Below are 27868 nucleotides of genomic sequence, written 5' to 3'. Positions count from 1 at the left end.
CATTGCGAGGAAGTAAGATCAAGAGAACAGAAATTAGAAAATGAATCCACCAAAATACTCCAATTCCAGGAAAAAAACAGAAAAGAAATAATCCATAAGTAGCGAAAGAACGTGAGCATACACTTAGTTTGGGATGAAATATTTGGCGCTGCAACACCTTCCAGCCAATCGCTCCTGACACCATCATGTGAGAGATAGAAACAAACAGGAAACTGAAAATAGACTAAACCAAGTAAAAGACTGGTGGAAGGTGTCGTGACAACTTTCCTTATATTGATACACTCAGCTTGTTTCAGAAGACGACGTGAGGAAAGAAACTTCTGTGTGAGCTTGGATTCGTCTCTCTCTCCGCTGACCTGGCTGGACTGTCACATGGGCGGCCGGGGACCTACCGAAAGGTCATGTGGTGGTCAGCGGCGAGGCCTGGATAATGGAGAAAAGCGCAGCCCCTGAGATTAAAATGACCTCTGACCTTCACAGGGCGGCTGATGAAGACGAGAGGTGCAAGTGTGGGAGCTTGTTCATGTGCTCTAGTTAACACACAAGCAGAACCTTCTCAGACATGGTCAGCTGGGAGTCCCTCGGTCCAGTCTGTACTTTCAGTCTCACTCAATACACTGCTAACTTCTGCACTGCACTAAATATCAAGTATAAAAGTGTTTGGTTTTAGTGAAATTATCTGTCCAGGCATTGAGTTATTTTTTTCTTGAAACAAGCTCACCACAAGTAAGAAGAATTCTATGGTGAATGCATGCCACCTAAAAATAAGCCAAATCATATGCCGAATTCCAGATAATAAATACTTGAAATTTGCATGCAAGTGAGCTATTGATACTAGACTCAAATATATATTACATGAAATGAGTCTCTGTATCAAGACTGGACGCAAGAGAATGGTAGTGAATCGCAAAATCAAGGGGAAATGCCTGGATATTAGTTTCAGTAAAATAAAGAAAATCTGAAGCAAGTTTCTCATGATAAAATAAGTATTTTTCAAAAAACATACTGCATAAAAGGGACGTAAAAAAAAGAGGATAAAACATTCAAAGTTGAATCGACATGACGACAGAACACAGGTGCTCTCCACACGTATCCTATAAACTTACTGTATTTGTAAGAAAGGGAAACATTTACCCTGCTCCCATCATCCTTTGCTCCAGTGGCAGCCTGGATCTCTACAATATACTACATTTAAGCATAAAGCATCTGGTCTTAAGACGGTGAAATAAATGACAGTTGGTTGATGAGTTGTGATATGGTTGTATCTCAACATGCTTGGAACTAACATCAATGATAAACACCTGAATGAAGCAACACGATTTATTTTGATAAGACGGGAGTAAAATGTATGTGTGTAAAATATAATATTTTACCAGTTATTGACCTCATTTTAAGATTTCTAGGAGAAATACTAGAAACACTAGGTTATGCTTGAGATAACATTTTTGTGACAACTTGAAAACCAGAAATAAGAAATCCATGTTTAAAATAAGATAAATTGTCTCACACTTCTAAAGCTATGTTTCTATCTTGTTAAGAAACACAGTCTTTGCAGTGTATAAACTCTTTTTTCCGACTCTCTCTTGCTTCCTTTCCATTTCCCCTGGACATAGGAAGGTAGCAAGGGTGGAGGGATATGAGTGTCGTGACAGAGTGTGTAGATAGGAAGGTGTCATGAGAAAGTTAGCAAGGAAGAACGAGGAGGAATGAAGGGGAAGTGGAGAGGAAGAGGGAAGTGGAACTAGGAAGCAAATGAAGGCAGGTTGGAAGTGATGGTGAGGGAGAGGTGTGAGGGGAAAGGGAGGATTGTCGGTGAGGTAAGATGGAAATGGAATGTTGCGAGGAGGGTCGTGCTGTAAGGGAGAATGGAGGACGTCAAGGGAGGATAGACGGGTGAGTCTGAACATAGGAATGGTGGAAAGGACAAGACAAAACTGCTGCACGAAAGGAGAATGACTTACAGTAGGAGGGAACCAACGTGGAAGGGTGGTGGGGAGGATGGTGTAATGGTGAAAGGAAGGTGATGAGAAGAGTGAATGGCAGCGAGGAAAGGGGTGGTATGTTGCAAGTGAGGGAAGAAATGATGGCTGTGGGGGAGGAAAGAGGGATTGTGAGGGTGTCAAGATAGATAGGAAGTCAGTAGAGGAGGAGGTAGCTATGAGAGGTGGGAGAGGAGGATGGGAGAGTGAGGCATCAAGGAAGGAAGGAATTCAAATGTAATGAAGATGGTTAGCTAGGGAGGATAGGAAGGGGAGGAAGGTGACAAGTGGATATGCAAAGGTAGTGAGGGAGGGAGATGGAGGGGGATGAAGGACCAGGAAGGGAGAAGAGAGTCCTGGATGACGTGGCGTGTCTTCACCATGTTTGAATGTCGCTCCCTCTCCGGGACACAAGACCTGGGCTCTGATCCGCCCGGCGATGAGCGCCTCCGCACTCGGGCCGCTCTCACGTCTCATGTTTGTGCCAGTGATATGCCCACTACTGTGGACGCGGCCAGCCGGGACATGATGCCCATGTTGAGATAGCAGCCGGGAGAAGACGGTGAGATGATGTGACATTTAGCGTTCCTCTCCCACTTCGCCGATGACTTCACTCCCAGTCTCTTTAAATACCACTTTTCCACGCCGACCTAATTTTCCGCCGTCTGAATGAAACGCAGCTGATGGTGGAAACCAGCCATGTGCGTTTGCTGCACCTTCATCCGTGGAGTTCCCAGATATGGAGAATGTAATTGGGCTGTTTTGGCTGCGTCAGGCCGGTGTCATGCCTCCCATTATGGAAGGTCTCTTTGTAGTGTAAATATGGCCATTATTTCAATCGCAGGGTGTCAGGGTCGTGCCACACCTGTGAGAGCGCCGTTGAAGCGCTTTGCCTCCGCTGTATAATTATGGAGTCACGGCGGGCAGAAGGTGGCCAGATACATTTGCATTGAAATGAGCTGTTGGGGATTAGAGCTCATCAAGTGTCTGTGGGGCGGTCCTCAACATCATGACGCCAATAGATGTTGACTTCATACTTTCAAGTAGGTTTTACAGGCTTTTAAAGATCAACTGCTTTCTGCCGCACAAGGGAGGTGTTGAGCTGGGGTCAGATTCAAGGTCAGGTTCAGGGCCAGGGCTAGGGCCAGGGCCAGGTTTTGGGTCTGGGTTTGGGTTTGGGCTTGGGTCAAGACCAGGATGAGGACCAGGACCAGGACCAGGACCAGGACCAGGACCAGGTTCAGGGTCAGGGTCAGGGTCTGACTAGCCACTGACCTGAGTCTGAGTCTTCAGTTTATGACTCATGAAGTTCAGCATGTCTTGAAAAGACAGCTGGAGGAAGAGTGAAGACACAGGGTGTAGAGCAGGGGTCTCAAACTCGACTGACTGGAGGTAAAACAGGAAAAAGTCTAGGGGGCCGGCGGAGTGAGGGGTCACATGATTTTACCGCTTGTCATTGGTTATTTTGGCCTTGAGGGGGGCCCTCGCAAGGCTAAAATTGGGCACCCACTGGTGAGCTGTGAAACTGCATTTTGAGGGTCACAAATGGCAAGTTTGAGAGCCATGTTCTGGACCTAGTGAACCCCAGTTTGGGGTCGATGGACTGAGATGTAGGGAGGTGAAGAAGAGAGTGCAGGCAGTTGTGGACAGGCTCAGGAGGCGGAGTCAGAGAAAGAGTCAAAAGAACAAGATCAGAGAGAATGAGAAACACCTGTGTGTCTAAGAGAGAAGTTTGGAGGACAGACGGTTTGGTCAGGTTGTTGGTCTTGGAATGAGGTGTGACCAGGACAGGTCATCCTAATAGACATATCGCAGTGATTCATGATGGAAAACCACCAAAAAAGAAGAGAAAATATCTGTATTCCGTCACGTTCAGGTGAACTGTATTGATCCCTGAGGATAGTTGACTCGACTAGATCACACCGATACAAGAATCCGACAGACGAAATCCTGAAAACAGCAAATCATCCGACACGCCTGTAGAGGTGAAAGGATTTTCAAAGACAAGCAGGACGTGGCGTCTCAACAAGCGGGCGGCGTGGATGTAAATTTAGAACCAATTACGATGCAGATCACAGGAGTATTTGGGAAATGAGCCATTTGCGAAGACAGGATAATAAATTCCGAGCGCCGTCTCCTCTCAGGCCGCCGCCGCCTCCCTCTAAATCTGCCGCCGTTTCTGTGGGCGGGCTCCAAAGTTTCTCCAACTGACAGTCCATTAGTTCTCTGTAGCATCCATCTCCATCTCTGCAACCGGAGCTCCAGGAATAAAACAAGGCGCGCTGGTCTAGTGGATGGACTGTCGCCGTCGCATAAATCGAGGGGTTTAACCTCGTCAGGATCCATCGGTGTAAATAGAACCAGCTTGTGACGGAGTCTTATTGGATGAATTGCCTCGAGAAATGAGTTTGGTAAATTTTATTGCAGCTCCCACACGGTTAAACAGAGAGAGAATTAAAGATGCGTCAGAAAGCTTTTATGGAAATGTACATCTGGAGGGGCGATGGCCGAACGCAGGCGCAGAGGACTAATAAATGTTTTTGTTCCAACCCAACCTTCTGTCTGGCTTCTCCTGATCTGGACCATTTTCTGCTTCGGGATCTGTGATCTCAAGGCTTGACTCTCTTGTTGGTATCACGTGTGCTTGAGGGGCAGTGATGCAATACTTTTACCATCAGTTTTCTCTCCTTCAGAATGTTACTCACTTGTTGTACTGCAACCTCTGAAAGCTCTGGACACTCCAACCCATTTTTTGATTTTCTCTCTATCATGTTTTGGCATTAAGTGTCTGATCCTTGTGACATTTTTAAGGCGACAGAAGAGTGATTTCTTTATTGATTTGATGTCTGATGAAATGCAGGTCTCGCTCAGGGATTACACGTCCTTCCTCTCTGCTTCACCTTCGCGCTGTTATAAACAGGACACAGCTCAAAACAACAGCAAAATGACTGTAATTTCTGGACTATAAGCTGCTACTTTTTTTCCTCACAGTCTGAACCCTGGAGCTCAGGCAAGGTCGCGACTAATATATGGATTTTTACAGGCTAAAGAGCGTCATGTTGCCCAAATATTGACCTTAAAGCAGTCAAAATGCGCTGTTTTCGCTGTTGTGTCTGCAGCTCCGCCCACAGAGCTGATCTCCTGGAGGACCAGAGACGAGAAGAAGCAGCTGAGACCAGCTGTGGTGTCAGAAGTTTGGACAAAAACAGTGCATTTTGAACGCATTAATGTCAATAAAAGATGTGAGGAGTAAGCAGAATTAAAAGTCCTGTTTGTTTCATGAGTCAGTCTCGATGCTGCACAGTGTTTTCCAAACTAGTTTAGAAGTGATCCTCATGCTTTTTAAAACCTTTCTACAGAGCAGACAGCACCACTGCACCCGCGGCTTATAGACCACTGCGACTTATGGATGAACAAGATCTAATCTCCTTCTTAAATTCAGTGGGTGTGGCTAATATTCCAGTGCGCTCTGTAGTCTGGAAATTACGGTACACAGCAAGCCATCCCTCAAGTGCCTTTCTGTTTTAAACTAAAACCTGACTTTGGAATCAATATTTGCCAACCATAACCATGAAAATAATTAGATTAATTCAACGGATAATTCATCATCAGCAAGAAGCAAGATTTTTTTTTTGTATTTCAGAGCTGCCATCCATAAACACTGACTCTTCTTCGTTCTCTTTGGGCTTCTCCCTTCAGCGGTGGCCACAGCAGATCATCTTCCTCCATCTCCCCCTGTCCTCTGCTTCCTCTTCTCTCAAACCTACAAACCTCATGTCCTCCTTCACCACCTCCATCAATCTCCTTCCTCTCCACCTTCTAGTTCCAACCTCAACATCTTCATCTACCAATGTACTGGCTCTCTCTCCTCTGCACATGTCCAAACCATCTCCATCTAGCCTCTCTCACTTTGTCTCCTAAACACCTGACATGTGCTGTCCCTCTGACATACTGCTTCCTGATCCTATCCAGAACCTCAGCATCTTCATCTCAGCTACCTCCAGCTCTCCCTCCTGTCTTCTCCTCAGTGCCACTGTTTCCAAACCATGCAACATTGCTGGCCTCACCACCCTTTAGGACACTATCCATAGACGCTGACTGCTTAAGTAAAACAGCCAAATGTCTCTGTAAACAGTAATAACAGGAGCTTTATTTGGATAGTTTTCACCTTTGAATCTGGGTTGCGACTAAGTGACAATGCCTTTGGGTCAGTTATGAAAATGGAAAAAATGTTGTTTTCCTGAATAATTTTCCAATTCAGTTTCCTACAAAGGTGTCTCAAATGAAATTCAACATGTCATTTTCCAATCTTTTATTAAGTACAGTGAAGTACGTCACAAATAAATGATGAAAATAAAGTCTCAGGAAGACGATGCAGATGTTCTGGCAGACAGGGGGCACCACATTAACTCAAACCTGGCGGTAACCTCGCGCTGCCAACTGCGCGATGACGTTGCCAAATTAGGCCCTGAATGGATTTGAGCCAAAAACACGCGGAGCTAAAGGAGACGCTGCGACCGCTGCCGAGCGGGCGGGAGCTTAAAGACCTCAGATGAAGACTGATTTGGACGTTTGAAAGGCTTCTGGTTGTTTTAATTGGATTTGTTTACATTGATTGCTGCCGTGCTCCGAATAATTAGAGTGATGATGATGATGATCTCTCTTCATCATGGTGATGCAGCTGGTGGGGTAGATACCGGTGTTTCACTGGGAGGTTTGTCTGCTTGGAAAGGCTGAGCTCGGTCAGCACAGGAGCTTTGCCTCACAAGCTCACAAGCTGGATTTGAACCTGAGGTTCAAATCCAGCTTGTGAGGCAAAGCTCGACGTGAGTGTGTTCACACGATACCGCTATGACTTCTGGTTTACGTCACGGCTCAAGGCATGAGTCAGTGTGATGTACTGGAGTCCTTTCCAGGGTATCCTCTGCCTCACAGAGACAGGCTTTATATGTGATGAAAAGGAATGTAAAGTTAAAAATAAGTAAAATACAGTGGCACCTCAGTTTTTGAACCAATCGGAGTTTGAACAGATATTTCGAACAGAAAATCCAGAAGTCGAACGCCCCTGAAAAAAGCCAGGAAAACCATAACGTGCGCGGACCGATCAGCTGAAACCACGAGGCGCTTTGTTATTGTGTATAACGCAGCCTCTGTATGCAGACGTGTCCCGTTAGCTCCATTTACTGACTGTTTTTTCTTCATATTGAGGTGTAAAACCTTTCCTGTCTCCACACTGGACCGTGGTAGAGTGTCACAGGGGGCGCTCCAGTGCAGAGGATCCTCATGAGTCCGACCCTTCCCTTTTAAGGAACCAAACGACTGCACTGCTAAAAAAAAAATAAAATAAAAAACGACATGTTAAAAAAACACTGTAAATATCATTGGTCACTATTGTGTTGATTAAATCTTCCTTTAAGTTAGGTTTAGAATAGCTAGAAAAGGTGTGAAAAAGTTTGAATCTATTGATCATAGATCCATCTGATTTGATTGACTCGCTAAGAGGTGAAGACCTGAGAAGTGGAAAAGACTCTTGAAGCTCAGGTGACTCAACCTTGAGAGTAAGTATCGGACAATGAGTCAAACAAATTCCTCTGCTTCTGTTCTGGGAGTAAAGACTCAGTTGTTGTTCAGAAAGTTCGCTCTGGTTATGTAAATCTGACTCTTTCACTCTTTGTTTCAGTTCATAATTCATTTTAAGCTTGTCTGAAAAGAAGCTTAACAGGAGCGCGAGTTACAATCAAACACAAGTGAGAAGAGCGGGTGACAGATTTTATTTTTCTTTTCTCACGGTGGAGATGTGCACAGAGAGGGAGTTTGTGTTCAGGAGTGTTTTCTTTTTTTTTGGGTGCCATTTTCATCAGCTTCTTATTAAATATCTGCCTCTGTTCGGCGCCGCTGGGTTTGTTCAATAACAGTTTGCCTGGGAAACGATAAATATTCATGGCGACTCGCTCGCACTCTGAGAGAACAAACAGATCAAACATGGAGGAGCGGCGGATGATACACAACCTGGATGAGATGCTCCTTTATGGACTTGGATGCTCCCGAGTGAAAGTGACACCAGTTACCAAGTCTGAGTTGAGTCTCTGCCAGATGACCGAGCTCATACCTTCATAAACAAGGACTCGCTAATGTCAGAAAAAGCTACATTCAACACAGAGAGTGAAAATCTCATTAGTACAATTTATGTATTACAAGTTTGTTTGCCATCTGTCACGTCAACAATCACTTGATTCGTGCTGCGGTTCAAAACCCGACACCTCATTTGTCTGTCTGTCGATTCTGAAAAACATCTGCCAAACTCCGTCGGCATCTGTTTCTCCCAAAAATATCTGGCGCACGCAGACCTTCTCTGCTCCATCAGCCGGCACATTTGCATGACAATGTTTTCCGTCACTATTTCAGCACATTCACAAAAGTTATTTCTCAGTATTGGTTTTTCAGAGTTGCTCCTCTGCGGGAGTGTGATTGGATAAAGATGTTGTTTGCTTCTCTTCGACTTTGCTGATGTATTAGCATAAAAGGCTGTTACAGACGCGGAGCAAGATACATGTTCTTATCGCTCCGTGGAGCGTGATATACTCTCCGAAAAAATCTATTTCCCAACGTTTTCAGAAACAAGAGTGTCATTGAATAATACATTACGCTCCGCGATGCTGTTTTGAATATAGATAGCAGGCGGAGCAGGTAAACGGCGGCGGGGAAAAATGACTTTTTCTCTATTGCGCTATTTCTCTCCTCGAATCACTGAAGCAAACAAAGTTTCTGATGTTTGGTTCTGTTCTTTTGGGCAAGTAGATGCATTTAATTCTGCTTCGGTCGATCAGAGGTGTCTCAACTGCTACAGTGAGCTACCATCCTAGCCACCAAATATCTGCCGTCCCAGGTGGATTTATTGAGGTCTATCCATTGGGCCCTTCAAGCTGTAGATCTTCTGGCTTTTGTTTGAAGCCTGGACTCAGACTTCGGTGGATGGGTACCTCCAAAATCTCAAGAAAATGTGGCCCTGAAATCTGTTATCTTTTCAGGGAAAACAGTCGAGGGTCTGCCCCACTATTTGAGAAGCACTGCTGTAGACCCACATGGTTTCCCCTTTCCTCAGACGCCGTCATAGTTTTCCTCACCTCTCCAGTGAAGAGAGAGTGGCTCTACGAAGGTGCAACTCAGCCTTGACAAGACTGAACTGGTGTCCTATCCGGCAAAGGGCTGCCCTTCTGGGGACCTCAGTAAGGCCCTTGAGAACACAGTGAACATCTGTAACATGCCTGTAAAGAGTCTGGGATATTCTTTCCCTGACCTACATGCAAGATTCCGATCATGGAGATTCTTGCTGCCCAACATAAGGAGATGACAATGGTCTACACCCTTGTCGTTTCTAAACAACCACCCCTACCTCCTGACAGGCCGACCAGCATGCACCATCAAACCTTTGCAACACATCTGGTCTTCAACCTGCCCTAATTCAACCACTCACAGGCTTCCAGTAGCTACCCACATCCATTCCAAGACTCTTGACTCCTTTCACCACTATCCCTACACCATCTATCCCTACATGTCTGCACCCTTACCCTCTACGATTCCGTGTTTAATGTGTAGGTATCATTTTAGCATCTACTCTTGCTAGGTTCTAGAACAAAGGCAGAGGAGTGTGATGTCAGAATTCTGATCTGTTTGTCCACAATAGCAGGCACATGTATCGTTCCGTGGACTATTCTGGCCCATGTGGTGGGTGACCATACAGCACCAGTTGCACGGAACCTCTAAGAATCTGACACAGACGAATCTGACTATCTCACCAAGAAATCTATGAAAGTTGGGTCGGGTGGAAACCAGTGGCGCTGGTACGGTCAGGATCAGGCAACTTTACCTCTCTAAACTGGGGTACAAATCTAAAGTCCAGTAAAATATTTTGGACCAGGGTGACTTGATCCCCGAGATGATAATGAAAGACTGTTATTCTAGTCACAGATCATAAACTCAGGGGGAGGAAAAACCTTGACAAAATGTCTGACCAGAGCTGAATTTGATTTGTGTGCTTAGCTTCGCCAAGGTCAACGTCACAACCAAACTGCTCTCCTACACGTACGGTGAACAAACGGATGGATAGATTGCTCAACAGAAGCGTAAGCAGAGGAAACTTTACTTCAACAGTGATGAAAAGTTGGCTTCTCCTGGTAACGGCTAACGCTAAAGTCGCCTCTCAGCCGCCGCCTTCCGCCAAAACTGTAGCGTGCGGAAGTGAAAATCCAGCCGTGTAGAGTTTGACATTTCCTCATTGTAGCAAACATCGACCTGTGAAAACTTAGCGAGCGCTTTTCTTGAAAAGTTTGAAAGTACACATGTGATTTATAACCCCAAAACACGGAGCATCTGCCAGACAGGTGACAGCCATAAATTAGCAGGTAATGAGGCCCGTCCCTGCCGCGGGAGGCTGACGAATGGGAAAGGTCAGACTGCAAGAGCTGCCACAAACTAGTTAAAAGGTCAGTCTCCAAACGCAGGCGTTCTTTTTGTGTCCAAAATGTATGGCCTGGGACAGGACGGAATATTAATGTTTGTTAAAGTGGGGCTGATGGATGGAAGTGACGTCAAGCAGAATCAGAAGGAGAACGTTGGGGAAGGTCAATATCATTTCAAAAAGCGACTCATGGAGCGAATTTGGGTTCTGAGTCACTTTGTTTCCTCAGGTTTGCTCTGCCTCAGTCCAAAAAAACCTTGATGCCTGCTCAAATAATTGATCATTGAGAACATTGGTCTTTTCTTTAGTATGAAATTATGTACAATTAAAACAAACTACTGAAGGTATTTCAGATATTCTCATTCTATAATAACTTAACTAAGTTTATACTTCAGTTTAAGATAACTGCACATTCTAATAAAAAATGACCAAAATATAGTTCCAACAAGTAGAAAAAGGCTTTTTGTGAGAAACAAAAACAAAAACTAAAAATACTTAAAAGAGAGTCCAATAAATAAGTAAATATAATTGATGAAATATTGAAAAATGAACATTAAATAAATAAGAAAATCAACGAAGAAATTATGAATCAATGAAAAAATAAAATCCCAAAATAATATTTTTTTCTGAATTAAACTAGAAATAATGGACACCTTGCTCTACGATTGTAAATAAAGGCTTGAAAATGAATGTTAGCCATTAGCTTGCGTGGGCGGACGCAAATGACGGACGCACATTTGGCAACAAAGTTTCATCTGTGAGCGACTTCTGAGGACTCAGACGAGGAATTCATGTTGAAATGTTTGGATGATAAGCCCTCATCCCTCAGTTCAGCAACGTAGAACTGCAACACAGAGAATGGCACGATTTGACGACTGCTTGCGATCGACTAACAATGGAATCTTGATCGACCGGTTGTCTTAAAGGGACCCTGGAGCCACTTCTTTACTTCTATATTTCACATAAAAGCTATTATTGCAATACAATACTATTCAATCAGCATGTGGGTTTCGATTTATGGCGGAAACAAAACTAAACAAAACGCACATTAGGGCCTCTTTAACAGAGTCGCGGAGGTGAGTTCAATTTCCTTTCACTGACCAACAAGGCGATTGTTCTTCTCTCTATTGTTATTGTTGCACCATTGAGTCTTGCCTGTATAATCCAGATTAGCTGGAAGAGTCACATAATAGACACAGTGAGTTGGCCGTCGCCACGGTAACTCATCCATCCTCTGTTTGAGTAGACGCGGCCATGACAGATGTATAGAATAATCATCTGTCGAGGATGAGGCTCGCACCTGTCGTGGAGAGCGTGGCCATCTCACAGCTCTGATGTCTCTCGCCATGATGGATTCGCCGTATTAATAATAGAACGGGTCACTCTTATTCTGAGATAGCAAATTCACAGGGATGAGAAGCCGCAGACAGAAGCCCCACTGGAATGAGAGACAGTGGCAGTTCGAAGAGGTGACGGCGGATAAGCTGTAAGGGCTTGAGTTTGTGAGTTTCTAAATACAAATTCTGAAAAGTTGGTTTTGTTTCACGTCACGCAAATATTACACTCAAACCGAAGGTGAAAAACAGAGTTTTAATAACCACGGGGAAGAAAACGGCGAGGAAAATGTGTCACAATTCAAAGTTTTCCGTTGACAACACGACTCTGTTTGTCGAGAGGAGCGGTAATCGGGTCTTGAACAGAGCTCAGGTGCGCGGCAGTCGTCCTCCCACTGAGAGTCTGACTCGCGGCAGAGTCAGGCGGATGCTAACCACATTGTTATGCAGATTTTGGACTCTGAAATTGTCTTGCGCGTGTAGGCGCATGTTGAAGCGACCCCTCCGCCCGCTGCTTATTCTGCTCCCTGTGATTTGTCAGATAGGTGCATACAAACACTGCGAACCAGCCGGTATCATTATCACAGCGGCTGGCGCTCGGCGCTCGTGTCGAACACGCATGGCTGAGTGATAACGATACGCAGGTGGAATAATGAACCTATTCCCAGAGCTGAGGACGTGGAATATTACAGCCGCAGCTTGTTTCTCTTCAGGTCCAGATTCAATTTGCGCACTTTTATTGAGACAGATTTAGTAATCACCATAACTGTTTACGATGGTGGGAGCGTTTCTTGCACGCGCTCTGGAGACGAGCTCGTGCTGGGTCCTGCCCTTGGTCCCCTCATACTTTATTGAAAGTTGACGGACTTTCCGGAGGAGACTTTTCACACCACCTGGAGGAGAAGCTGTGCAACTACGAGTCCTCCGTTCATAGCAAATTATTACCTCTTTGACTCTAGTAAGGCATTCATACTCATGGCCTCAAGAGTCACACACATCCGAGCGAGTCCTGTGACAACACAAGATCCCAGCGTCACGATTAGAGGGTGAATTCTCCTGGTTGGGTGAGTGTCGCTCAGATGGTTGACATGGTTTAACCAAGCCACCAGCCTGTGACAGAGGAGTTCAAGGAGGAGGTGGGACTGTACCAGGGCTCGGCTCTGAGCCCCTTCTTGTTTGTTATGGTGATGGACAGGCTGACAGATGAGGTCAGACAAGAAGCCTTGATCGATGATGTTTGCAGATGACATTGCGATCTGTGGTGAGAGCAGGGAGCAAGTGGAAGATCAGCTAGAGAGGTGGAGGTTTGCCTTAGAAAGGAGAGGAATGAATGTTAGCCGCAGTAAGACGGAACACGTGTGTGAATGAGAGGGAGCCAAGTGGACAGGTGAAGTTACAGGATGCAAAGATGAAGAAGGTGGAGGATTTTAAGTACTTAGACTCAACTGTTCAGGGTAATGGAGAGTGTAAGAAAGAGGAGAAGAAGCGGCTGCAGGCAGGATAGAATCATTGGAGAAGAGTGTCAGGTGTGATGTGTGACAAAAGGGTGTCGGCAAGGATGAAAACAGTGGTGAGGCCAGCAGTTTTATATGGTTTGGAAACAGTGGCACTGAGGAAAAGACAGGAGGCAGAGCTGGAGGGAGCAGAGATGAAGATGCTGAGCTTCTCTCTGGGAGTGAGCAGGATGATGATAGGATCAGAGGGACAGCACATGTGCTCAGGTGTTTAGGAGACAAAGTCAGAGAGGCTAGATGGAGATGGTTTGGACATGTACAGAGGAGAGAGAGAGAGTACATTGGTAGATGAAGATGTTGAGGTTGGAACTAGAAGGTGGAGAGGAAGGCCACAGAGGAGATTGATGGAGGTGGTGAAGGAGGACAGGAGGTTTGTAGGTTTGAGAGAAGAGGAAGCAGAGGACCGGGTGAGGTGGAAGAAGATTAATCGAAAATAGAAAAGAAGAGTAGTTTGGTCCAAAGCCATGTTAATAGTTAGAGACTCTATTTGACTTAAATGTAGCACGACACTAGAAGTAAACAGAATGTGTCTCAGAAAAGTCAATTTTTATTACATCTGAAATGTAATCTAGAATCAGAGTGTTTCTCCAGCCACCAGGGGGAGACAGAGAAGGCGGTGGCTGGAATAGTCATTTCTTTTATGACCTTCAATTACTAAACTAGTGCCCCCTGTGTACCTAGCGTGTTAGCCAGAAGCTCCTTCGAGAAAGCAGCTGGAGAAGCTGAAGAAAGCACACTGTGGTGTCAAACGTATATCCGAGCGAGCGCGGTCATAATGCGCCCAGATGGGCCCATGGCTCGGGGCTGTTTTCTGGTGCCCTCGTATGGAGAGTCTGCTTTATTCTCCAGAGAGGTCAGTGCCCAGAGAAAACAAAGAATATTTGTGTTGGCATGTTCGGCCGTAGCCAGGGGGCCAGTTTTAACCAGCTTGTGTATCCGTCAGTGTTTCTGCTGACTGCGACTTCTGGTTGTCTCAACCTTGTGATGGACCTCATGATGTCACAAGTTCAGTCTGCTTTGCAGAGTTAGGAAATAGCGACACAAAAGAGAGGAATAAATATTCAAACACACAAGATAAGAAGATTCTGAATGAGAACAGATGCAGTGTTATTTTTGTGTCTAACATTCATGTTTGGCATTTCTGCCGACATTTTTAACTGTTTTCCATCTACAGTCATAAACGGTAGAATCTATCTGTTGCATCTCGCCCTTGATGTTTGGGGTATAATATAGAAAATAATTGTAAATAAAGCATTAGGAAGTTTGCTCACGCCGTGTTGCCTTTTTCCGGGGACGCTCCGCCTCAAGGAAATTTGAGTCGGCAGGAATATAATTTACCGACACCAACGCAAACAGATGCTGTTTTATTATTTCTCCATTTAGATGAGTATTTTGTGTTTTTGCTGCGACTTTCCTTTGTTAGATTTACGCTCCCAAGCAGCGCTCCAAGCTACTACTTTCTGAGTTCCCACAGTGCTTGTGAATCCTCCTTCAACCAATGACGAAGCGCCGTGTAGTCACGTGTTTCACTGGTGATGTGAACGCGGTCTTGACTGGGTAGAAACTGAAGGAATATGGATGACAAACCAGGAACTATCCGTTCCGTTGCCGTTTTGGAGTCAGGTGCAGCGTTCGTCGGCCACCAGAAACTGTTGAAAACATCCATCTCGGAGTCCCGCTACAGTACTACAGTCACTATTTCACGGACGTGGCACAGTCTCTAGAGACTCACCTGCGATGTCTCACATCAACTGAAATGTTTTTCAGTTGTGTCCTTTTGATATAATAGTTGCAGCATTCTGCAAGATTTTTTCTGCCTTCTAGAAGAGGTATAATAAAACCTTTCTGAATTAAAATGATTTAATGGTTCATGTTTTCACATTCAACACAGAAGTTGTCATCATTTTGATTCCAAATTCATTGTCAATCCATGTGATCGGTATCCTGATCGGTAGCAAAAACCCATGTCTTTATGTCTTTATCAGCACCTCAAACGTCATATGCCTGGTGATGCAACTTTGTTTTGTCATGGTTTATGTGTGCAATAAACTATGTATTTCATGAGGAAAAAAAATTGTGGCAGAGAATCGTGATATCAATTCTTAGCTATAAAATCGTGATTCATATTTTCCCCTGAATCGTGCAGGCCTACAGCAAAGTCCAGAATATGTCCACAATAAAGGACCTCCTGAAGAAGGTCAGTCTGGACTGAGACATGGGGGGAGTCAACATGTGGTGAGGTTAAGTCGGAGCTTTGGAGGGTGCCATGCAAAGCTAGCTATAAAATCGTGATTCATATTTCCCCCTGAATCGTGCAGGCCGACTGCAAAGTCCAGAATATGTCCACAATAAAGGGCCTCCTGAAGAAGGTCAGTCTGGACTGAGACATAGGGGGAGTCAACATACGTTGAGGTTAAGTCGGAGCTTTGGAGGGTGCCATGCAAAGCTAGCTATAAAATCGTGATTCATATTTTCCCCTGAATCGTGCAGGCCGACTGCAAAGTCCAGAATATGTCCACAATAAAGGGCCTCCTGAAGAAGGTCAGTCTGGACTGAGACATGGGGGGAGTCAACATGTGGTGAGGTTAAGTCGGAGCTTTGGAGGGTGCCATGCAAAGCTAGCTATAAAATCGTGATTCATATTTTCCCCTGAATCGTGCAGGCCGACTGCAAAGTCCAGAATATGTCCACAATAAAGGGCCTCCTGAAGAAGGTCAGTCTGGACTGAGACATGGGGGGAGTCAACATGCGGTGAGGTTAAGTCGGAGCTTTGGAGGGTGCCATGCAAAGCTAGCTATAAAATCGTGATTCATATTTTCCCCTGAATCGTGCAGGCCGACTGCAAAGTCCAGAATATGTCTACAATAAAGGGCCTCCTGAAGAAGATCCTGAAGAAGATCAGTCTGGACTGAGACATGGGGGGAGTCAACATGCGGTGAGGTTAAGTCGGAGCTTTGGAGGGTGCCATGCAAAGCTAGCTATAAAATCGTGATTCATATTTCCCCCTGAATCGTGCAGGCCGACTGCAAAGTCCAGAATATGTCCACAATAAAGGGCCTCCTGAAGAAGGTCAGTCTGGACTGAGACATGGGGGGAGTCAACATACGTTGAGGTTAAGTCGGCAGTTGGGGTGGAGCTTTGGAGGGTGCCATGTCGGATGGTAGTCAAACCAGCGGAAGGCCACCACATGAGCCTGGTGTTCTGACTTGAAATGTGTTTGGTCGAGGAAAGCCTCAAGCACCAAAGTGGGACAATAAAAAAAGAGCAGGCTGTTGAGGGAGCGACTGCATAACCGACGCTCGCCGAGCCGATCATTTGACTGAGTGACAGGGAAACAGCTGACTGATCGGCTGAGTGATGGATGATGAGGCGACCCTCCGGCGGTCGGAGCATACTAATTGTGACATTGCAGCGACGGGGGAGGAGAGTCAACGTGGCGACGGCGGGGATGGAAGAAATGGAGTGGCAAATGGAAACAGAGATGGGATAGCAGCAGGTGTGCGGGGCGAGCTGCATGACGCCGCGGCGGAGCGCAGGTTCCTCCAGATAAGACTCAGGAAATTGCAATATGGAGCCTGGCCGGTTCAAGTGGAATACTAAGAGACACTCTGTGCGCCTGTGTCTGCTGCCATTAGCATTCAGTGGGCTACAGTGCGCCATTGAAATCCCCTAATGCATTTGCTTTTGGATAATTATGGCTGCACTGAACTTTGCAATGATCATTGAAACGGTGTAACGGCTCCGATTATTCATCTCTTCTCATTCAGAGGTGAGCGGCGGGGAGATATTAAATCATCCTGCGGGGAATGATTCGGCCTTATATCTAGGCTTTTTGAATATGAAGTGACAGCGTGCGAGTGAGATGATATTTATTTCACTTTTTAATGAGACTATTCCAGTGAGCCGCCAGCAGGGGGCAGTGGAGGTCTCTGGCAAGCCTCATTGTTCAACTACACACGTCACAAACACACAAAATGATCATCATACTGAAACTGGCGTGATGCTTTGTGACTTCTTATTCTGTAATGAATTGGTCGGCAGCGGGAATATTGGTGCGGAGTTATTTGATCGGGTCATATGTGTGTGTGTGTGTGAGCCAAACAGACTGGCGCATCATTCTGTCAACAGCCCAAACACAACAGGAAGTCCCCGAACAGAGTAACAGAAATATGTATTTGTGAAAGTGGTCATGGCCTCTAGCAGAACAGAGCAGAAACGTGGGAGCAAAACATGGAGAAACCATCGCTGGCCGCGTGTGAAAGACGATTCAGGCGGAGGGATTATCTTCATACACAGGCAAAAATAAATAAAAATGCAACACGGTATGTGTCAGCAGGGTCAACTCTCCGGTTTAGCAGTTCAGTTGGGAACTTTAGACGCTCAGGAATATTGTCAGCCTTACTTTTTGGATGCATCTTTGTCAAAAAACCAGGGATTGCATCACCACCTGAGTCAAACGTGAGGCCTGTGGGCCACGCCTGGCCTTCAGCTGGAAAGGAGTGCTCCAACCAGTGCTACTGAAACTAACACTTGTTCCACAATAGCTCTTAACAGAGTCATAAGTTGAACTAACATTTGCGTCCCTGAGTAAATGCAAAGTCTCAGAAAACCCAATGAATTTTTTCTTTGTTTCTATGACTCGGAATGGACCCAGTGCCACCGTGATGAAGGTGCAAAACCAGGTTTGGAAGTCCCCCCTGTGAAGTACAAGATCAGGGTGAATGGGCAGAGGCTTGTGGAGGACCTGACTCCGTGAGTCAGCAGATATTCTGACTGACTGAAGTTGAGCAAACAAGGACAATGAAGGCTGTGCTAAGGTTCTGTTTTACGATAGAACAACACAAATCCTCTTAAATCCCATAATACCGGGGTAGAAAATGAAGTGCTTATCATATGACTTCTTTTTGACCCCATCGCACAGAGCGGTGATTCTTAACCATATGGCCGAGGCCCACGGTTGGGCCGCAAGCGCCCCTTCGAGGGCCACTTAAATATTTTTGTTTTACACCCCTGGGCTGCGAGATGCTCAGTTCTAATACACTTCCCACATATGGTGCAGCAGTGTGTCATTGAATTGACTTGTGATAGTCACCAACTATGGTGACTAAGTTCTTGAAAAGAAAAAAATGATACAGAAAGTGATGGCGCCCCCAACAGTAAACATTGTTCATGAAAGCACCTTGGAGCAGTTTTTAAAATTAAAATTAATTTGAAAATTTTATGGCGCTACTTTCATTGAAGTTTATTTATGAAAAAGAAAATATTTTATGATATTTAGACATTGTTTTATTATATTTATTTTATTCAGAATTTTATTCATGACGTACAGTTTTTCCAATTTTCTCAACAGTTTGCATCAAGGGTATTTTTTACTTCTTTTTTTCTTCAGTAAATTTGATGAACATGACTTGCACCTGGTTCTGCTGCAAGTTGGACTTTTCACGTTATTTCACGAGGTTTTGGTTTGCGTACATGTCTGGTTATTGAACACAAATGAAGTCAGTTATTCTGAAATCAGAAACCGGAAGTCAGAGAAATGAATCAGTTCTCTTCCTTGTTCTGGAAAAGATGGGCCCTCAGATCAAAACGGTTAAGAACCCCTGGTATGGCGCATCCATCAGATTAGAACCCTCCACCTTCAGAGGCGAAACGCCCCAAATGGAAGCGTTCAGGTGCTTTGTTGTTGACTGAGGGAAAGATGCGGTGACGGTGTGTGGAATGGCTGAGCTTTTCAAGTGACTGTCTTCGGGCGGATTTCTGGGTTTTCCCTTGGGATAAGCCTTCCTCCTCATTTGCCACCAATTTGTGCTGTACAAGTGAGTCCATCTGATCTACACTGCGACCTGTTAAACCACGGAAATGGAAGCTAACGTTGACACTGCTTTGGTCGTACCGAATAGAACTGATGACTTAGGTACTGCTTTTCAGACCATGGAGTATCTAATACTAGTGTACTGACCCTTGTAGAAGAGGACCTTCGTATTTAAAAGTATTCATTCCAGGTGTGTCAGGAGTTTGTCCCAGCTACTTAGGGTGGGAGCTCAGACAGTGTCACTTAGCATATCAAGACATTTCATAGTCACCTGTTAACTTCTGTATGCTTTAAAATCGAGGGAGGAAACCAGAGTTTCTGCAGCCATTCTGAGCCAAATATGACTAAAAGTGTCCACGACTTCATAGTTCCAGTAATGGTGATGGTGAAATGCAACAAACTCACATGGCGTTATCTTATAATAACAACTTTACTTTGTATGAAACAACAGAACAAAACAGAGTCATGATAGCTTCACAGAGAGAGATAAAGGAGGGCGAGGTTGGAGCTGCGAGCGGAGAAGCCAAGCTGTCTGGAGGGCGGTCTTAGTTGCAGTAGTTATCCAGATCAAAGATGGTGCATCGCCGCTTACAGCACTGCTCCACGATTTGTCGCTTCACCATCACATCCATCTTGTCCTTGAAGCCCAATTCGCCAATGTCGTTTTCTCCAGCGCCTTCACCTGATTTTGCAGATTGAGAGCCCAGCGGGAGAGAGAGTTGGCAGAGGTTTAGAGTTCAGGACGAGTGGGAACTTTAAACAAGCTCTTATAACCATCTGTCAAGGCAAAGATCACCGACTGCTTTACAATGGTGGGGCGTTCAAAAAGTTTTTTTTAAAGCCAGTGGGGCCCAAACATAACTTAAAAAACCATTAAAAAAAAGCTGGATTAATGCTAAAATAAATGCACAATGAGTGAAGAACAAAATGGAAATGCAACGTCAAGATATGATTAAGAACTAAAGGTAAAAAAAAAGAAATCTAAAATGTACCCAGAGCGTTTTCGGCGTCCCTCCTGGGGTTGTAGTAAAACCCTCTGTCCCCGCAGACTAGGTTCAAGGCGTCCACCAAGTGAGACCCACACAGGTGCTGTGCGGGGTTGGCTTCAGAACCGGGGTGGGAGATGACCAGAAGGACAACCAGCAGAGAGGTGGACTGGACCCACAGTGCAACCATGATGACGGAGAGCTTGAACACAAGGGCACAACCTTGAAATAAAAGCGGACCAAGGCGCCAAAGTGAGGAGTCTCACCTGTGGAGTTGAAGGACAAGATGGATGGGCGGAGGCGTCCCTGCAGGTCTGCTGTGAAGTCCGTCTCCCAATCCCGTCTCATTTAATACCCCCGGACCCACCTGTTCATGACTCAGCAGAACTTATGGCCGTTCGCTTGACTGGCCAGAAACAATCGACGACAACACTTAGTCGCGCAAACACAGCTAATGAGCCGCTGTAATCTGATCACCTCTTCCACAAACAGTAGCCACCATGCAACCACATGCTCACTCTTCCACAAAACAACTTCCCGATTTGCGAAGAAAATTTTTGCACCACATTGAATCTGTAGTACAAGTGGGCTATGCAGTTTGCGATAATCTGGTTATTTTTGCCGCAAATGTGCTCCTTCCCGACAACCCCGTGGTCTCAAGTGAGTTTTGTGTGAATTTGTCCCGATAATCGGATCAGATGTTCAGTGTTTACGATGCGAGGCCTTAGCGTGTGGGAAGAGTCGACTGCTCCCTAAAGGCACTTTGACATGGAACGGATCGTAGCCAAATTTAAATTCTCCCTTTCACCTCCATGTTCCGTGTCGTGTTTTCCAGTTGTAGTGATGTCACCTTTCCATTCCATCATGTGTGATCAAGAAAGATGTCGGGCTCAGAGAATCTTGGTGTGCATGGTGGGTTAAGAGTATTGGAGTGCGCTAAAGTTTACATTAATACTCAGCCCGGACTTTTTCCTTAACTCTTAACCACTGCCCTGTGCTAAAAAAACAGATAAATAAACATGATTTTTTTACGATACAAAACTGGCAGCAAGGTGTTGGAAACTGTACCATAATAGTTACAGTACAACATTTTTTAGTTACATCAAGTAGTAAGTAGACTTAACACAAAGTGTCACATTAGTAAATGTGAAAACACACAACTTTTAACCAGAAAATGTCTAAAAAAATCCTTCATTTAACTAAATTTTGCCTTATTTAAGCCATAAAAAAGAGTTTTTCAGTTAAATTAAAGAAATAAAACTGTATTTTAGCAGTAAAAACAACACAACCGTTTTACTTTCACGATCACCAGGTCTGTTACACAATACTAGTTTCTAGGGAAGCCCGATAATATCGGCATTATTGGACTGATATGTTACGTAGATTGAATTGCATTGACATTGCACTGCTTTTACTGTAGTACATCATAGTGAGGTGCCATCACTCCCAGCAATAAACTCTCCTGAATAGTTCCCATGATGCTCTGCAGCTCAGTCAACCAATCACAGTGGCCGATCACGGTAGGATGGATTTTTAAGGGCAAACAAGGGTCCTTTTCTAAATACAGTGTTGGCCTTTTTAACAGTCGCTTTCTGACTGTATGTCTTCACGGCTAAATGTACCACCACTGCTGAGTAAAAAGTAACCGTTCTTCACTGTTAAATTCATGGACATGTCGCAGTGAGTGAGGTCATATTTAAGGGATTTTCAGGATTTCTTTTTCAGATACGGCCATTTTGGATTGGACAGGCTCAGACACCAACGCAGAATACGACCTATGTTTACGACAACATCCCCAGAGACGTCGCGCCGACGACCGCTCTCCGCTAAATGACCGACCGAGGCCTCATTTAAAGTGGTGTGCTCTCCGGTCGAGGACAAAAAGCCCCAGACTGATGGCAGGGTAATGAACTTAATGCCGCCGGAAAGCATATTCCATCATTCCATATGCAGATGTGTGAATCAATGTTCCCACACATTAGCAGCTTTCCAGCCGTCACAGAAGCAGCCCTCTACATCCATATTGCTCACCACATCCATCTGGTGTGAACGTGCGTCCCATTCAAACATCCTCCACAGCACCATCAAACAAAAAACACAAATAAAACACCAGTGCTGTAAACAAAGGCAGGAGGAAAAAAATCCACTGCTCCTTGGATGAATAATGCAGCGAACAGGGCAGGATTGATTTAAATGTGTGACTTGTTGCAAAGCGACTTGATGCTATCTCACAGTCACTCGACTGCACGGGAACATTCGGGAGCAGGTCTGCCACTAACTATCAGACCACATGTGGAAACCGCCAACAGCCCGTGGCGGTTCAGTGAGAGCTGGCCGCGGCAGAGAAGGTCGACGGAGCAGAATGGATCCAGCGCCCGACGTACGTCCAGTACATTCAGATTCTGTTCAGGTCGCATGTGTTATTACCACTTAGTTATTCAACTGTCTTCCAGGAAGCGGCGATGATTGACTTGCTAATGATGGTATTTTTAATGAGTTGTGTTCTTGTGTTCTGTTGCGCCCTCGGTCCACTCCGGTTTCCTCCCACAGTCCCCTCAGGTTAGCTGAGAAGGTGAAAGTACATATGAATATCCAGAGAAGAATTTGAATAATGATGCTTCAGTGAAATGTTATCAATATTGAATAGTAATGTAAAAAAAAAGAACAACATAATAATAAACAAATAAATATTTCAATATGTTCCACATTTCAAAAGAGTAGACTATTCTTACATTAATATATATAAATATATTGTTATTTTATACGTATAAAATAACCAATATTCATACAAACAGACAAACTCAAATTTATATGCGTAAAGACTATATATATATATATATATATATATATATATATATAATATTATATATAATATTATAATTTATTGTATCAATGTTATCAATTTTGTGCCTCGAAATGAATAAAAATCATTATTACATTTTGGATATACAGGACCCTGTGTACTATTTATTCAATATTAATGACGCATAAATTGATATGTGTTACGCACCGTCCGACGCATCCGAGTGGTGGGAACATTTCGTTGCGTCCTCATTTGTTTTCCTGATAATCCTAATTATAAATCGAAAGCTCATCCCAGCGTCACATGTAGAGATTTACATGCATGTTGGTCTTCTCATTGATCCGTGCTCTAATCTCAGAATACATGAAGCACTGGACCCGGAGCTACGAAGCTTCATGCTAATTTATTAAGGGGATGATGTTGTTTTTTTCCATTTCAATCTAAATGACCAGGAATAAGTTTCAAGTCTCGGTGGCTGTTTACATGTTCAGTGCGCAGTCGTACGGTCGCAATAAAAGTCGCAATGTAATGCCAAAACCTTTCTAGAGACAAAAACAACATAAACATTAAATGCTAATGATAAGTACGTCATGAGACAAGAGCTTTACAATGATACCAGTACATGTGTCATGATCGCTCAAAGAGTCGGACCCAAGCGTTAGATCGTTGCCAGTACACAGAAAACTGGAACCACCAGAGTAAGAGTTAACAGTTAATTTAATACAATGAACACAAATAACACACAAACATGAACAAATAACTGGGAACGTCAACACCAGAAGTGCAGCGAGGAGGACAAACATGTAGGGAACGGGTCAAAACCTGAAAACAGAAAAGCAGGTGAATTAAACTCGGGAGAAACGTGATAGAAAAAGACTAAAGAAAACAAGCGAGGAGAACAAGTGAGGTGGCGGCAGAAAAGATACAAGCACACACATGGAAAACAGACATATAAACAGGAGCAACAAGAGAGAGGAGAGTCGAGAGAGAGTTTATCGTTGGAACACGAAGTGACCATCTAGCAGCACAGACTGGAACCCAGGTGTAGAAATCAGTGGAGTCTGATCAGCGGAATGGGATCCAGCTGTGCTGCTGTGAAGCTGAACAGAAAGAAGGAAAAAGAAACAACACACAGGAACACAAGAGATAACGAAATAAATGCACACAAAAAAATGTAATAACCTGGCTTGAGTACTCGTACTTGTACTGATAAAGTTGTGACCATCACCCATGTACAAGAACACACTGAAGAATGTTGTCCAAATAACAATATATAAGGAAAAAAAAGTGTAATGGTATAAATACACGGTGAGTACTCAAATGCAAGTACTCGTACACTACTCGTTTTGGAAAAAAAAAAAGGTATTTGGCACTCTCTTCTTTTTTTAATCAAAATGTTTTTATTGGTTTGTTTTTTTTTATTGGTTTTCCAATATAAAAGGTCACAAAAAGCAATATTGAGTGTACATTACAACTTGGGGTAATTGAAAATAAAAAAAAAGCAACAAGAGAAAAAGAAATACAATCCCAATAAAATAAAATAAAATAAAATAAAATAAAATAAACCATTACCCGCCCATTCCCATGTCAGCAGCCTAAAAACTATGCATGATCACCACAATATGGAGCTTTTGTAGATGTTATGAAGTCGAGCTGGAGCACAGGCTTCGTCAGAGAAATATTCATAGGAATATTGACCAAATAATAATAACAAACAAATATCATGAAATGGATAGGGCACACTCTCTTCTACTTACTGAATCGCACACATTCGTCTGAGTCTATATGGTATAAGTTCTTATACAAAACACGCTAGCTGTTTTCACCGTGGCACATGACAGTCACAGCGACATGACATTGCTGAATGGCACACGTTTTGCGTGAGTCTGCGCGGCAGAAAACATGACTTTTCCTCCGACTTTTATGTAACTCAGCACAAAAGGCTATTTGGGACGACGTTGCCGGGTTTGTTTTAAGGAAGTGGAGGCGTCAGCAGCCTTTAGAGGAGGGGACGGCTGAGTGCGACAGATCCACCTGCGCAGAGTGTCGGGCGGAACACTTACCCACGTCAGGTCCCATTTGTCGCTTGGACAAACCCGCTGGGTTATGAGCGCGACCGGCCTGAAATGGAGGGTGAAGTGAGAATAGGAGCTTGTTGACTGGCAGCGCAGAACGCGACAAGTGGGTGAGCACACATCGTTTTGATAAAACACACACACACACACACACCCCGCCGGACCGCTCGGGTAAATATTTGAGAGTCGCAACTGGAGCCAAAGCTGCGGCCAGCAAAACTGTCTTTGTCGAGTTTCATCTGTCGAGGTCACAGGAGTCACGGGAGAGTACTTTGTGTCATTGCTGGATGATGCTTTTCATGTTGTCGACTATTTCCCTCTCAATCGAGTCACGAGATTCCCACACACAAGTACACACACGAACATGGAAACAGCAGACAATGACACATCCAACAACTCCAAGTCAAACTACACTAGTCGTCGTCCAAATAACACACAGTTTTAACTACACTCAAATTCCTCACTTTGTGGGAACCGCTCTATTGAAATAATGCATTCCCAGAATTTCACCTAAACCTAACCAAAACAAGTGGCTACATTTGACTAGGACTCTGAACCAAGCTTAGATATAAAGACCCGGCTATTTTGGATGTTTCAACACTCAAATTGATGCTTGGAAAAAGGTCCCCACAAAGCAAATATCCTCACAATGCACAGAATTCCTGGTATTGCAACAATACATTCCACACTTGAAGACAAAGATAACACTGAAAATCAACACTGCATTTACATAAATGTGTTTCTGCAGCTCATTTTTTTCCACTTGTTTTTCACAGTACACATTTGCCTCTTGTGGAACTAAACCCGGCGACAGGATCCGTCGGACACAAGAAGCGCGGCGCCCACAGATGTGAGCAGACACGAGCGGCGAGGCACAAACTGTTCCCTCTGTCCTTTAGCTGTAATTATAGCGGCATCATAAGTCCCCGCAGACCTGCTAAAATGACTGGCTGGGACATCAAGTTAGAGCCGAACAATCTTGGAAAATTGAGCTGCATTAGGCGCTGCACTTTCCTGGAATCGGGGGAAGAACCAGGGGACACTGATGCTGGCGGGAGGAAAGCAGTTATGAATTGCTTAACAATTATTTAGGTTCTAACTGCGAGGAAATGCATGTCTTCTGTGAGCCTCGTGGCCATCCTCGCAAGGTCTCCTGCAGGCTGTAACATAACTTTTCCTTCATCAGTTTCCTTCCAACAAGGAGGCCTGGACTTCTGGCCATCCAGAGGCCTTCCCTCGTCGCACCACCGCAAGCACACCATGTCTTCTATTGCAGTCTCTTGATCTTTCAGTGTGAAAGAGAAGCTTTACAAGACGATAGCCGTCGTGATGTCTGGTCTAGACCAGTGATTCTTAACCACAGGGCCGGGGCCACGAGCGCCCCCCAGAGGGCCGTGAGACACTCAGTTTTAATACATTAGCCAGGCCACCACTTTTTTTGTAAAGCAAAAAAGCTTTTAGGGGCCCTCTAGGAGGCACTCGTGTCCCAACCATGGGGCCCGGCCCTATGGTGAAGAGTCACTGGTCTAGAGCAGAAGTGGCAAAGCACGGCCTGAGGGCCCCATGCGGCCCTTTGCTTGTATTTCTGTGGTCCAAATGGGGTGCAAACTATCACTGAAATTTGAATACCATTTATAATATTATATTTTTTACAGTTTATTTTCCCTTTCCTTTCCCTTCCCTTATCTTCTGAATGACATGATGCTTTGTCTCAAAATGAATGAATAAAAGATTGCCCTAAAAAATGCCTGTTTTTAATTATTTACCAAGTTATTGTCCTGTTATTTATGATTTTATTGAGTTAAACTGATTCAGATTTAGAAAAAACATATGCTACCTGTATAACAACATGTGTAATTACACTTTAAGTAGCAAAATGTAATATTCTCTTTTCTCTCTGCTCTTTTAGTGTGGCCCCTTAGTGGCCATCCTCAACCTGTTTTGGAGACTCAACAGTCAGAGGAGTCAGAGGTGAAGATCCTGAAGTTGTCACTGAGACTTACTGGAAAGTAGTGATGGGTGGATGAGGCTTCGTGAGACAGTGCACTTATTTCTCAGTAGGTGGCACTCTCGGTTTAGAAACGCTGTGAGGTTTCATTGAAGTAGCAGTTCAAACTCCACGATTTGAGAGCAGAGAGTGCCACCTAGTGGGCTGTGAAAATGAGGGCACTGTTTCATGAAGCCTCATCAGTACACTACCGGAAAGGAAGGGCTCAAGTTCGAGAGGTCAGATGGTTTGGACTTGGGGGAAGGAGGCGCCAGGAGATGATGGGACCCTGATGGGAAATGACCACAGAAAAACTGTCCACTTCCACCAGAGAGAACATCATTTTTTTCCTGTTACAGAGTCCTTCATTTCACCCCTCCGTAGAGATAATGAGGTGTCAAGTCCTTTCTGCGTGAGAAGCAAACACAGACTGTCGTCGGCGAAACTGTCACCGACTAATAAAGTTCCGTGAATCAGAGCGGGGAACTTTTCAAATGGCACCAGGAGGCCGAGTCAGATTACGGATTCGCTCGGACTGAGCGAAAGGTTACGCCGCATAATGAGTGGAAAACAGTGTGATGTCATAAAAAGGAAATAGAAGACGGCGAGTTATTTTGCCGGGGCTAAATCACAGCGGAATTGCCTGACGGCGGCTCGGGAATGGAGCTGTCGCGGCGTCGCTGGCCTCGATGATGGACTGATAATTGAAGTACGATTATCTGTCTCTTATGACTGCGGTGCTTGGACTCCTGCAGGTGTCTCCCGCTGAGACACAATAGATGGTCTGCTCACTTCATTAAGCACAAACGGGACGGTGAGCACCGGCCAATAATGAAGACACAGATGAGTCTGAGCCGGTCGCCAACAACACGTATCACCGTCGCCTTCTGTTTTGAGGTCGTCGTTGGATATTAAGCCAG

The 27868-nt window shown here is 44.6% G+C and overlaps 1 protein-coding gene across 1 annotated transcript; it reads right to left on the bottom strand.

Annotated features, from left to right (window-relative positions):
• Positions 1–19642: 19642 nt before the first annotated feature.
• LOC128748632 (insulin-like) lies at positions 19643–20276 on the bottom strand. The gene is made up of 2 exons (XM_053847579.1): positions 20090–20276; positions 19643–19779 (listed from the first exon to the last, which is right to left on the bottom strand). Exons 1-2 carry the CDS (start codon positions 20271–20273, stop codon positions 19643–19645), a joined length of 321 nt encoding a protein of 106 aa, XP_053703554.1. The 5' UTR covers positions 20274–20276.
• Positions 20277–27868: the final 7592 nt, after the last annotated feature.

Source organism: Synchiropus splendidus, chromosome 17, assembly GCF_027744825.2.
Source record: "Synchiropus splendidus isolate RoL2022-P1 chromosome 17, RoL_Sspl_1.0, whole genome shotgun sequence".
NCBI classification, from domain to species: Eukaryota; Metazoa; Chordata; class Actinopteri; order Syngnathiformes; family Callionymidae; genus Synchiropus; species Synchiropus splendidus.
The sequence above is the reverse complement of the archived record's forward strand: the minus strand, read 5'-3'. Positions and strand labels throughout refer to the sequence as shown.

Excerpts from the sequence above, each read along its gene's own strand:
- LOC128748632 (XM_053847579.1), bottom strand. The coding sequence starts at position 20,273 with ATGGTTGCACTGTGGGTCCAGTCCACCTCTCTGCTGGTTGTCCTTCTG. Across the intron at positions 19,780-20,089 it reads GGACGCCGAAAACGCTCTGG|GTGAAGGCGCTGGAGAAAAC; the intron begins GTACATTTTAGA and ends CTGCAAAATCAG.